At 39.0% G+C, this 13,901-nt stretch overlaps 1 protein-coding gene across 1 annotated transcript; it reads right to left on the bottom strand.

Moving 5' to 3' along the window:
- Positions 1–151: 151 nt before the first annotated feature.
- LOC129089377 (amyloid beta A4 precursor protein-binding family B member 1-interacting protein-like) lies at positions 152–13,302 on the bottom strand. Its single transcript, XM_054596796.1, has 13 exons — positions 13,291–13,302; positions 10,627–10,686; positions 8,781–8,868; positions 7,893–8,098; positions 7,568–7,639; positions 7,326–7,485; positions 7,092–7,213; positions 6,930–7,004; positions 5,925–6,068; positions 4,041–4,151; positions 1,387–1,485; positions 896–980; positions 152–293 (listed from the first exon to the last, which is right to left on the bottom strand). The coding sequence occupies exons 2-13, from the start codon at positions 10,684–10,686 to the stop codon at positions 175–177; spliced, it is 1,341 nt and encodes a 446-aa protein (XP_054452771.1). The 5' UTR covers positions 13,291–13,302; the 3' UTR covers positions 152–174.
- Between the last annotated feature and the right edge of the window lie 599 nt (positions 13,303–13,901).

Here is a 13,901-nt window from a genome sequence, read left to right as displayed (position 1 = left end):
ATTTGTGTGTCGTAAAGCTAAAAGTATAAATTGCATTTATTTTAAATATCAGTATACATCTGGGAATAAAAAAAAAGCTTTCAAAATGTCCTGAAAAAAACCCCCATTTGTCTTGACGTGTTCATATGGAGGCTAAATTGGCTTAATCCAGGCTGAAGGAGGGGAGGATGTGTCTCACACTTGTTTGTGTCCAGGAGGAGGAGGGATGAAGTCAGGTGGTAGCTCATGTGGATAGTCCTCCACATTTGTGGTTTTGGGTGGAGCTGGATCCGGGTTTGGGCTGTTGTATCTGTCTGTGAAGACAAATGAGAATTAATTCCAGAGGTGTGAGTTTTTATAGTGGTATTCCTATTCTGAATTATTTTGTATAAAATTCCTGATTTTCCTATAGTTTTCTCCATTATTGTTGTTCTGACCTGGGCCTGTATGCACATATAAAACAGCTTAAAGTAAAACGTTGGTCTTACCTTACAGTATTATTAGAATGGTGTCATTTTGCTTTCATGAGAGTTAAGAATGAATACTGTGTATACATATGTTTTACATTTAGGTCCAGTTCTGTTTTTCAGAATGAAGAGTAAAATCTAAATATGCACTTGAACAACAATCATACATTTTATTCTGCCTCCACAGGGACTTCTAGGAATTTTATGAATAATACCCCAAATAGCCATATTGACATACCACCTTTTAGGGGCCTGCTATTGGCTGATTCAGTGCATCAAGGAGGGCATTTTGGGGGATCATAGTCCCTAATGTCCAACACCTAGGAGTCACTGCAGTCTGCACTTACTACAAAAATGACTCACAAACTTTGCAAAACGTTACTCTAAGCTTCTTAATACAAAGCTTCTAAAAAAAGTACAACAGCCACTGTTTTAATATGTAGACTCACCTTTGTGTGAAGCAGAGTAGAGAGGTTGCAAACTGGAGGCTCTCTTCATTGCATCCTGGTAGCTCTTATACAGGACAGTCCCATACTGAACACACAGACAGATAAGATAAGATAAGATAAGATAAGATAAGATAATCCTTTATTAGTCCCGCAGCGGGGAAATTTGCAGGCTTACAGCAGCATAGAGTAAAGTGCACACAAGAGACATAGAAGAAAGACAAGATAAAAATGAAAATAAAAAAAACAAGTATTATAAATAAGCAATAAAAAACAGTAGAAAATCAACAATAACTGAAATATTATATTTACAGACAGAAAAAAATATTTTAACTATTATTGCACAGAGGACACACACTTTGCTAGAGATGAAATGTCTATATTTGCTATTTCTGTGCATTACATCCCCACATTTGAAGCTGAATTGCAAATAGATTTCTAATTCAACTGCTCACATTAAAGTGGTTTGTGTTACTGACAAAGTTGAATCTGACCTTGGCTATTCTGATGGAGTTTACCCAAAGCGACAGTGTGTGTTCTTCGTCACAGCACAGGTACTTGATGTATTGCGACTCTTTCTGGATGCAGGGATGCTGGGGAAAGAGTACAGGCAGAGAGAACAGAGAGGTTAAAGGTTCAAAATTCCCTTGATTTAGTATTGCACTTTCATAAAGTTAGGACGACTTGAGAGAGGCAATAAAAAAGGTCAAAATTGATGCATCTCTGCTGCCAGTTTGTGTATTTGTAGTACGCATACGAGCCAGCGGAGGGCAGCTGATACCAAGATGTTGCTGCACTGTGGCCCCTCACTCATGACTCTAACTTAAAACAGGGCATAAACAATATTTTCACTGGGAATGTGGCATTTGATTAATTAAATTTAATTCACAACAGACACAAATTGGAAATCCTACATGTGAGAATTGTTTGTTGCACAGTTATTACAAACACTATATTCATGCGTTGCTTTCTCAGGGTTCTCACAGTTGAGAAGCACTTATTTGAAACAACAACAAGCTCCTGGAAATACACATTTCAAGTCAGTGTTGGCACTTTGATAAAAAAGCACTTCCACGTTCTCTACAACCTGGTGACCTGGTTTTAGTGTTACTGCCCATTCCAGGCACTTCAATGAGTGCTCGTTTTTCAGGACCTTACACCATTGACAGGAGGTTGAGTGCTACCGATTATGTTGTCAGGACCCCTGATAGAAGACGGAAAACCAGAGTGTGTCATATTAATATGCTGAAAAATTACTATCTTAGAGGCGACGTCCAGCCTGAGACACGCAGTGCGCCCCTTGTAGCCACTGTTGCGGCTGCGGTGTCAGTAGCTGTGAGTTCTACTACTTCTCTCACAGTGAGTGATGAGGATGGCCTGAGTTTACGCACAGCCCAGCAACAGACCCCTCGGTTGTCCAATTCAGAAATGTTGGTGAAACTTCCATCCTTAATGCCTCATTTAAGCAGGGAGCAGGAAGCTGACCTACTCTGCCTTGTCTCTGAGTTCTCCTGTCTGTTTGGAGATGTGCCTACCCGCACTACGGTGCTACAACACGACATAGATGTGGGTGAGTCCAGGCCTATTAAGCAGCATCCCTACAGAGTAAATGCATCTAAAAGATCTCTGATGAAAGAAGAAGTTGATTATTTACTGGAACATGATTTAGCACAGCCCAGCTCCAGTCCATGGAGTTCTCCGTGCTTATTGGTTCCGAAGCCTGACGCAACCCATAGATTCTGCACAGATTATCGTAACGTCAATCATGTCACTGTGCCTGACTCGTTTCCTATGCCCCGTGTAGATGATTGGGCAAAAACAAGTTGAGGTTTGTAGGTTTTTTCTTAACTCGTGTTACTTCCCCTCAACATGACAAAGTTGTCGTTGCCAGCAACACGTTTTTTTGTCTCCTGACAACTTGATCTTTATCTGATGCAGTGTAGGAGTAAAGTTGTGAAAAGTCGTCCTCTCGTTATCTTCAGCTTCCCTCTCAATCGATGCTCATGTTTGATGTAACCAAACTGTTGTACTACAGAAAGCACCATAGTGGATAAAGTGTGATTTAACTGCTCATTGTCATGGTCCTGGGGTTTTTCTCAGAGTTTGTTTCCCGCATTATTTTGAAGTTCACTCCTCATGTGTCATGTTTGATTTCACTTCCTGTTTTTAAGAGTTTTCCCATCTTTTGATTGACTGCTCTGAAATCTTACAATAATTCCTTTGCGGAATAATGTAGATTCAACTTTTTGGTTATATTTAGCTGCTTAACAGTGTAATAATCTATCAAAAGCTACTGATCCTTTTGCTTTTGAGAATGAGAATTTGTTCATTGACAGTTTGCTATATTTACTGTTTTTCTCCCCTGTAACTTATTTGTTACATGTTCGAAGTAAATAAATACACATTAGATATATATATACTTTGACCACCAAGATGTTAAACCCTGTGTCTGTTCATCTCTGCCCAACTGACTACTACTCTGCTTTTTTCAATTCTCTCCTCCACACCATTGTCTCTCTCCTCTCTCAAATGCTTTGTTAATCTAAACTGCATGGGCCTCCAAGTGAAGTGTCGTCATACTGCAAAAGGCCCAACGCTGTTTTATTTAAACATAAACTTAAACTGACGCATCTCTGACCATGCTGTGGAGAGACTACTTGTTTGTTAGCAAAAACATGTTTTTTCAGTTAAGTGCGGGATGATGATAAAGAACCATAAACCTTTACAGCTCTCATAAAGGTGGTCTGTGTTTGTGTTTTGGGGGGCTATTTAACAGAAAGAAAAAATAAAGTTAATATATTAGAAGGTTATCTGAAAGTGCTCAAGCTCAATTTGAACATCAAGTTCTGAATATGACATGGTGTGGTTCTTAAAACAGTAAAAAACACAGATGGGTAGGCAGGATTTTTAAGAAGGAATTTTAAGAAAAAATAGCAGTCTTCCCTACTACAAATAGGTGCTGCTTGTTATTTATAGTTTCAGACGTGAGCCAATGTCATTTCTTTTCTTTTCTCTTCTCTTTTCAAACCAGGACCACTTTGTTTCCCCACGGACACATATTAAAATGATCCACTTAGTACACTACTCAAATGTTCTCTGTAATGCCTTTACCTCATTATATTTTGGTGATCAAATTTGTTGAGCTTACCTTTAGAATGAAACAGAAGTTGGTGGGAGCTCTGTATTTCTGTTTGTAGTTGCTGGTGTTGTAGATGTTGACTTTTTCAAAACGAACAAAGCAGACCAGATCACTGATGGACTGCCAGGAAGAGAAAAAAGCAAAAACACCACATTGACTTTTAGAAAATATTATACACTATACATATTGTACAAATGTAGGTGTTTATATATATGTATGATACATTGGTCTCTGGTTATCCTCCAAATGTAGAGGAGAGGACCTCTCAAGTTCCTGGAGGTAATAGTGAAAAAATGTACATATGGGCATCACAGGATATCATGTTTGTGCATAAATGTCATTTATACACAAACATAGACATGGTAATTAACTTTCTAGCATTTTAAAAATGCTTGCTGTTTAACTATTTTGTCATCATGTTGTGTAAATGAAAAACATGTTCTCAATCTCATTGTGTGGAAGGTATTTGAAAAATGAAGACACTTCAAAGAAAACATTTCAGTGCGAGGCCATTTGTCTTTAGTTTTCAAAGAAAGTCCACAATGTGGAAGCTCCATGTTAGAGGAAATATTTTGTTTTTCTTTCTAAAGCATTAGCATTCCTTCCATTTTTTATTTGAAACACATCATGTTCAAACATAAAACCACGCTGACATTGATGCTGTGGTTCACTGGAAACTACAAAGTAAAGCTTTATGGAAGTGGCAGTGACCCTAACAGGTTTCCTGACTTGATCTCACACATTTGTCCACTTTTCTTCTTCCATCTCTTACCTTATCTCTAACTGGGCCTGCTTGAGGTACACATCTCAATTATTCTCTTTTCTTCATTTATGATAGTAACTTTTGTGGGTTTTTTTGTCTGATTTAGCCACTTCTCTGTCCCCTGCCTAATGAACTATCCTTTCTAGATCTTCCTCTGCTTCATTCTTGTGTCCTGACCTCAGAATGTTCCTGCAGCTCTTTTATGTTTGCAATTTGCACATCTGCTTCGCACAGTTTGCCCTCCATCTATTTCTTTCTCTTGGATGACACCATTTCTCAACATTGCAAATGTATATATGCACAGATGCATCTTAAAAGCACTTTATCATGATTTAAAGTTAAGAATATCGATACCACACTCATGTCTGCACGTCCAATATGTAGCAAGAGTTAGCAGCTGGTTAGTTTAGCACAAGGACTGTAATCAGGGGGGAATAAGCTAGCCAAACTATATGTTATATTTTTATAGTTTTCTACCTTTAAAAGTGTTTGATAGACAGGTTGTGGATTTCTAGGTTTCTTATATGTGGGACTATGTGTTTGTAAATTTAGCTAAGCATGGAAAAACACCTAGCTTGGTGTAAACCACAACTTGTTTTTCGGACATTTTGGGTTTTTTAAAGGTATAAACAAAATATGATAAGATAAGCTAATCGACTGATAGCTGTGGCCAGTGAGGCGTTTCCAAAATTATCAAACTATTTTTTTACAGTGTATCCCATGGAATTTAGGTAGTAAGTTAGTTAAAATGTTACATCTTTGTAGTTTGTGTAAATGTACGCATGTCTGTGATCCTGCCACACCTAAAATACTATTATAAAGTTCAAGTTGTGATTTTAGACACACTTAGACACTCACTTCCAGCTATCTAAGAGTAGTAAAAAGTTAATTAGATGCAAATAAAGAGGGGGGTTTTTTTCTGTTCTTTTGTGGCTGGTACCAAAAATCATCTCATGAAACTGAGTATTTATGTTTCACTGTCAACAGCACACCAGACTTTTCTCTAGGCTTTCTTTTTCGGGAGGAGGTTGCACCTCACAAGATTCTACATTGCTAAATGTCATCTCCCACCTTGTCTTGAATATAATGTTTGATTTTTTTCATTGAAAAATGCATTTGATCTGCCATACCTTTGTCTTTCCCTTGGGTACATAGTAAATGCCTGAGGCCCTGAGAAGGAAGTAGAGAGGTTTCCAAAGCTTTTTCCCATCTTCCTTTAGGTACAGCTTACCCTCAAGATCAGGAACAATCAGAGCGGAACCTCCAAAATGCTCCTACAGGGTCAAAAATTACATAGATGCAAAACTGAAAAAACAATCTACTGTAAGTCAAGTCAAATCAAGTCAATGTATTTATAAAGCACAACAAATGTTGACCAAAGTGCTTTTACAGTGATTTAAGATGGAAGAGCTGGTGTGGATAAGGGAGTTGATCAGTTAGATTAGAGTATCAAGTTTTAAACCAGAATCAAAGATCATATCGACATTTATTACATGGGAACTTGCTTTTCATAACAGAAGCCCAAAAGTATTGATTGTGGTGTTGGAGTAGTCGGCAGAGTCTGCAAGGTTAAACATGTGTTTTATTCTGGTTTGGTTGTAGGAAGCTCTTTTGCCATCAGCTGTTCAGCTTGCTCTCGTCTGCATACCAATGGTAGGGGATATTATGTTTTCTTTAATATAGACCCCACAGAATGCACATATAGGGAAAATTCAATGGGGCCTACTATAGAGCCTTGTGGCATTCCACAACAGATGGGTGCAGAGGAAGAGGACACACTACCAATTCTAGTAAAGGCTGATATCTCTTGGAGGTAAGAGCAAACCACTGAAGGGCTGTCCCTCAATGCTGACAACATACTCAAGGCAATCCAAGAGGATGGAATGATCTACTGTGTTGAAAGCAGCAAACAGGTCTAAAAATAATTAACATAGTGTGATTTCCTGTGTTAAGAAGAAATATAAAATAACCATGGAGCTATAAGTTATTGATAAAGTATAGCCCCATTAATGCCCAGCACTTCTAGACTGTTCAAAAGATTTTATAAGTTTCGACCATTTTCAATTTGTGAAATGACACACAGCAACTTGCAATATAGTTCCAGTATTATGGGTAATTAAGGTAATGTAACTGACCTTGAGTAAGAGCTGTTTGGCTTGATCGTTAATCCCACTCAAACATGCATTCCTCTTTTTCCACATGTAAAATAGCTTCAGGGTGAAAAAAACATAGTTCGATTTAGTGACTGAGCATTAAACAGTGCAATAAACTTTGGCAAGAAGAAACCTCATACTCACTTGAGGTTCAGTGAACATCAAATACTTCTGAGGTCTTGAAACAAAATGAATTTTGTTTTCACTGAGGCGAGTCCACACAGACAAGGGCTCCACTAAGTGCTCATGGTCCTCAAATCCTCTTTCTGAAATTATGAGAAAACGTGTGCTGAAAACAGTGTCTCCTCCTTTTTTTGGCATATGCTATATTGTCTGCATGTAATCCTAGGGCCTGTGTACAGCACATGTTCATCTCACCAATCTGCAGCTCAGGGTTGGTCTCACACAGGCTCCAGTCGATGCTGCAGTCACAGTGTGTCTTCTCAAAGAGCTTGTCCAAAACCTCTCGCACCGTCTGTCTCTCATCCACCATCAGTGTCTTGGTGCTGCCATCACTCATCAGCACCTTGACTATCAACTTGGAGAGGCAGCAAGCTGGGTTTAACTTTAACTGTAGGGCTGCTTAGCTAAGAAAGACACACACAAAGCTGCTGACTTACCTTCCTAACTTTGGCTTCTTTCAGCTTCTCCAGAGCCAGTTTAATTTTCTCTGCCTTGGTCTGGGGTTCGCTCTGGAAGAACGATAAGAGAAGGCAATCAGTTATTATTTTCATAGTAAATGGACTGTACTTGTACAGCGCTTTTATAGTCTTCCAACCACTTTAAGACTACATATCATCATTCACCCGTTTATGCACTGCAGGCACAGGCTGGGGAGCAATTCGGGGTTAAGTGTCTAGCCCAAGGACACATCAACATGGACTAGCGGAGCCAGGGATGACATTACAACTTTATTTTTATGATCAGTGACATATTGCAGTTTACCATTGCCAGCCCTTCAGAGGATTCAGCAGAGTTCGATGGTGGAGGACGGGCAGGTGCTCGCTTAGGTTCCCAAGCCTTTGCTGGCGCTGTTGCACAGATGCTGGTCTGTTGATCTGCGGGGAGAAGCCCATCTGAGGTGGTTGATTTGGATCTGAGGTCAGCCACCAGAGCATCCAGGTCGTGGTCCTCCAGTTCATTAAGTGACTCTGTATGGAGATCAGGGCACAGTTGTGGCCTAAATGTTAGAGAAGAGGCCTCGTAAAGGTACCAGTCCAGGTTCAATGCCTCAACATAACACTGATGACAACATCCTCAGAGCCGGGCTAGCTGTTTCCCCCAGTTTCCAGTCTTTATGCTAAGCTAAGCTAAGTCTCCTGGTAAAAGCCTCCCCATTTAGCTCTCAGAAAGAAAGCAAAGTTTATTTCCAAAAATGTCAAGCCATTTCTTTGACCCAACGTTCTCACTTTGCATTGATCAAAGGTAAATCAATTTTACTCCTTCACTTTTGTTAAAGCAAGAGACAAGCTTGTTTTCTGACCCAACTTCCTTTTTTTCACTTCGTTATTTAATTTATTAAATGTATTTGTATATCTAAATCGTAACAACATTATGGTATTTCCCAAACTGATATATTGCCACTTCTATCCCTCCTGGTTTCTAGAGGTTGGAGTGACCATCTGGCACAAGAAAAAACAGTCACTCCCCATCTCTGCACTGACACCTTATCTCTTAAAAGACTGCCTCACATCTCCCCTCTTCTACATCACAATTTCAGCCAGGGCAGAGTGACTCTTGGCTCTGCAACATTGCTGATCTGGAGATTGAAGCTTTATCTATCGTTCTTGCTTTGGATGAGAGCATCATTATCTGAACGAGCACTTACTGTACCATTTAGGTCTGTGAAGCCAATGGAGAAGGTGCTGTCTGTCTGAGAGTCAGGGTCCACTTGTAGTGTGTCCGCTGCAGGCATTAGACTCTTCAACGAAGCAATAAGATGGTAAATTCACAACACCGTACAGCACCCATAAATTACATTTGTATATTGTGAAAACTTAAATATAATGCCATTGGTTGTTTTAAAATACATTTTACACAGAAGTAATTTGGGCCATTTGCGTCCTTAAACTGCTCTGAACTTTTAAATATGTTACTTGGTGAGCCTGTTATTTATCAGTGTTTGTTTCCAGCCCTTTAATTATGCTCTGTTTTCAAGCTGCACCATTAATAGAGAACATATTGCACTCAGCTCCTGCACAGACAATAAATCATACGCCAGTCCATTAAGGAATACAGATTTTTCCAAATTGTGATGTTGCGGTCCCTTACGTTTTTTATTTTTATTTTATAAAGCTAAAGTATAAGCTCTACATCCGGTTTATGTTCTATAAACACACTGGGCAGTCTGCCAACCTGTCCACAAATTGATTCCGGACAGCATGCAGTTCAACCCCAAAGAATGTCTGAAAATACATGTCATCATCTGAAGCTGCTGCTTAAATTACACCCCAAAAACCCTTAAAGTCATGGGTTAAAAAGAAAAAACACGCTCCCTTTTGTCTTCTGGCTCAAAGCTAGTAAAGCGGAGAATGTACCTAATCAAGGCGATGAGTAGAATCATTTTAAATCCTACTGTTTCTCCGACTCTGAGAGGATTAATGCTTTAATCAAAATGCTTTTCCTGCTAACTCTGTTGACAGTCTGTGGAGTGGTGTTTGTCACTGTGGTGGCTTTCCAAGAGGGCGTATAGTGACATATAGAGCCTTTTTCTAGTAGGGCTGATGCAATGTTCCAAACTGATCCCATTCTCAGGGCTGCACTCATTTAGCCTGCATAAAGAGATTTGAACTGGACAATAATGAATTGGGCCTCAGGCTAAGGGTTGCATCAGCTAGAAGAGTGTAATGTTGTTCTTGGCCAGCCGCAGTTATAAGATGAGCAGCTTATGTGTGCTTAAGGGAAACTGCAACCATCGCCTACGGTCCAATCCAGATGCCATGACTTCACATATCAGCGTCGCCTCACATTTCTCTGTCTGATGCTTCAGTTTCAAAACAAAGACTGGCCTGTGTAATCAGATAATGTCCAGATTAGTGAAGTAAACATAGAGTGATTTTTTCTGATTCCCTTCTTGTAACCTGTTACTGCTTCAAAAGCTCTCGTGGGAACAGTCGGCCAAAGTGTAAGAGTCTCGAGTCATCTGGTCATGTTTTTAGAAAGAATGCGACCAAAGATGTTTGCTATCACACTGCCGTTTCTCACAATTCCAGATGAATTTTACTAATGCATTATGGGATGTGTTGTACAATAAGCACAGCAGTTCGGGTCGGATGGTCCACCAGTTTGGCTCAGATTGCAATATTTCAACTACTGTTTTATGATTGGATTGCAATGAAATTTCTTGGAGACATACAGACGATGAATCACCAAGACTCTGATAATCCCTTCACTCGTCTAGCATCACCATGAGGTCCCTTGTAATGACATTTATTAGGATAAAGTGTAATTATATTCTTGATCCCTTTACTTTTCAATGCACCATCATCAGGTTTCTGACTAATTACCTACAAAACAAACTTCATCCCATCAGCCTCAGTTGTGCTTTATGTATATAGTCTCAATTAACAATTGTTAGGCAAAAGAATCTGGTAAATATTATACCTGCTAGAGTTTTTACTGTGAGCATGTTATGTTGATGTTAGCATTTTCTTTACAGCAAAACTGCTGTACAACTCACCTGAGAGAGATGATCTATCTCTCCAAGCAGATCACTGAACATCGCATCTATGTCGTCCATCTGAGAATGGTACAGCAAAACATTTTAGATTTTAGCTGCAGTACAGGGATTAAACACGGTTTAGTAAGTGACTTAAGCAGAAGCATCAGGAACTGAAAGACTTTGGATAATTTCAGTTCAGTTTGAATTCAGTTTCTACCGGCACCAACTGTTAAAAAGTTTCTCATGCAGCGAGCAAAAAGTTAGTAATCAAACTCTATTGGAAGGCCTGCAGAAAGTCACCCACTTCTGCATTACAACATTTTTTGTGGTATGGTGATCAAAGTTGTAAAAACAGATAAACAATAGGCAAAAAGAGCTCACTCCGCACAGGAAAACCCCCCAGAAATGTGGTCTCCATTTTTTAAATATGCTCAAAGTTACAGGCAGTGCAATGCAATGTCATGCCATTTCTCCACAAAGTGACAAAACAGCGTGTGCGGCAGGTTAAAATAGTTTCCATGATGCTCTGGCTATGAAGTCTCACACGTTGTTTGTATCACCAGTAAACCAATGCACTTTATCTACAGTTAACTGTGAAGCAATGTGGTTGAAGAAAACAGAGCTAAGTTCACCTAACTCTGTTGAATGTGTCACAGGTGGAGAAAGCAAACACACTTCACTGAATTATTTATTTAAAACCACGTCAGCATAATTTGGGTCCACATTCCACTTACTGATTTACTGATTATGACTTATTACGTCTCATCTTGTTGAAAGACACCATGTGTGGTGATGGCAACATATCTTTACATGAAGACTCCTCACTTTAGATTTGTAAACTAAAAATCAAAAATACATTAAGCACATTTTAAATGTCTTCTGTATGCGTAATTACCATAGTGGGTGACAGCTCAAACCAAAGAACATCACATTCTTCGCATTAATAATTGATCATTTCTGGAAAAAAAGGGCTTCATTGAGATCAAAGATTTTCATCAGGAAAAAGTCTGGGTTTGACCATATGGAGGCGGTACGTTGCCAGCTTCAGGGTCAATAATACATCTCGCATGTGGAGCGGCTTAAAAAGCAAACTGAAGAATGAGCTCTGTTGATCTTGCCAACTATTTGAGACAATTGCTATATGTGGTTATCAATAACAATAGATATGAATATATTAGATATGAACATATACCCTGTGCGTTAGAAATTGATGCCAAATGTCCTGACCCAGCATCAATATGTGACAGGCTGGGTTGTTCTGTCTGATGTTTGATTCCTAGCAGGTAGCGTACAGTGCTTTTATCAGAGCTTTTTCAATGGAAACAGCGCTGTGAGAGCATTAAGAGTGAACCGAAACAGTAAAGTTGCAGAATTAGGTGATAATTCTCTGTTGGTTTGTTCATATAAGCAACTCCTCTCCTGTGATCCATTGTTATATAAAAGTGTTGATTATAGATACTTTAATACTATACGTTTTTCAGCTTATTTATTTTTCTTGATACTTGCTAAGACACAGGTTGGATCACATTGTGATATAGGTGGATGTATCATCTCAGAAAGACTGAATAAAGTATAGCGGACATCTGTTTGGCTTTGTCTAACTTCACGCTGATACTTTTTACTCATAAAAGCTACAGCTGCAAGCATGCAAAGTGCACATTCTGGCCTGTATATGGAAAGTCATCCGTGGTGTTTGAGACATTTATAAATTTAGAGCCTCTGTCCTGCTGTCTAACGTTACCCTATACCGCTTGTTTTCCTTCATACACAGATATATATGTATAAACACACACATGCAGCTTAATGTGCATACCGAAACCCATACAGTATACAGTCCTGTGTGTGCTGTTCAGTCTCATTCTATGTTTATGCTGAGCAGTAAACAGACCATCCATTAAACTGTAATGAGGGGGAAGTGGAGGGGACGGTAGTGGCCTAAGTATTGCTTCCATATGAAAGTGAATTTTGTTCAAGAAAGTGAACTCTACCTTTGTGGCTTCTCAGAACTTCTGCCTCATATGTGTGAAAGTAAATCCTCACTTCTGTTTCTGTAACTTCTTCATTATACATACATATGTCTATTTAATTCCTGGTGCTTGTCAGTGATCCCTAGCATATGCTCATCAAAGCACGCATAACAAAATCACCATTTGTTTATATATTCCATACTCTCATCAGGCACGTCAGCTTGTTGCTGCCGTCTCCCACTGTGGTCTCACACATCAACAAAACCAGGAACCGCCAGCAGACAGACAGACAGACAGACAGGCAACAGGCGGACGGGCCAAAAAGACAAAAGGCGATTTATTGAGACTTATATGCATGAAAGAAATCAGAAAGCATTGCCTGTTAACAGTAAACCACCATGTTTTCTCTTTTCTTGTGGCTGAGAGCTTCTTACTGTTTTCTAATTAGTTGCACAACCATCCATTGGCGGCTCTGAGAGGACATGTGTTTGTCCTAAACAAAGCTGATGTAGCTGCTCAAGTATTTAACTCTTAAAGGGACGAATAGAAGGGAGAATATATATATATATATATATATATATATATATATATATATATATATATATATATATATATAGTAATATTACTATATCGATTTAGCATACATTGCCATAATACATATATATCATTCATAAACTTTCTTAAAAAAACATTCACTATCATTTAAAGTTCTTACCTTCTCTGTCTCTTTCACACATGGGAGCATCATAGAGTGTGTGTGAGTGCTAAAAAGCTCAGAGGTCAGTCTATAAGAAACCACTTGAACACGTGACTTTGGCTGCACTGCCTCTGCAGATATTATCTGAACTTCCTGGGAAATCAGGAAATAGATTAAGCTGCATTTCTTGTAAAGAAGATTGAGGTTTTCTTTTCTAATTATGTCTCGGCGCTGTGCCAAAGCTACTGTACATGATGTACTTGCCTCTTCTCTTCTTTTCTTATAGTCCAACACAATAATGGTAAAGCCACCCAGGTGTCACCACCTATTTGCCCTGATTATGTTACATGATTGACAAACATCTCTCTACTTTTCTGTTAGTTTTGTTGCACATGTCAGGATGGTATATAATATACCTTTTTGTGAAGTATAGGGAGTTTGGTGACATCAGCAAACTGCCTGCATGACTCTTGAGGACTGCTCCAGTTCTTATAAACTTTTCTCTCTGCCAGTGCTTTAAAATAATAATTTAAAACTATGTACTCATATATTCCCCTGGATTGTAACTAAGTGTAATCCCCCTTTTTTTCCATGTGTTTTGATACATTTATTTTTCTCTTATTAAATCC

The sequence above is a fragment of the Anoplopoma fimbria genome, chromosome 3 (genome assembly GCF_027596085.1).
Source record: "Anoplopoma fimbria isolate UVic2021 breed Golden Eagle Sablefish chromosome 3, Afim_UVic_2022, whole genome shotgun sequence".
NCBI lineage: Eukaryota > Metazoa > Chordata > Actinopteri > Perciformes > Anoplopomatidae > Anoplopoma > Anoplopoma fimbria.
Note: the sequence above shows the minus strand (reverse complement) of the source record. Positions and strands in the feature narration are given on the sequence as shown.

Coding starts and splice junctions, on each gene's coding strand:
- LOC129089377 (XM_054596796.1), bottom strand. CDS start 10,686: ATGGACGACATAGATGCGATGTTCAGTGATCTGCTTGGAGAGATAGAT. Junction 8,869..10,626: donor AGATAGATCATCTCTCTCAG/GTGAGTTGTACA, acceptor GCTTCGTTGAAG/AGTCTAATGCCTGCAGCGGA. Junction 8,099..8,780: donor TGGCTTCACAGACCTAAATG/GTACAGTAAGTG, acceptor ATCTCCATACAG/AGTCACTTAATGAACTGGAG.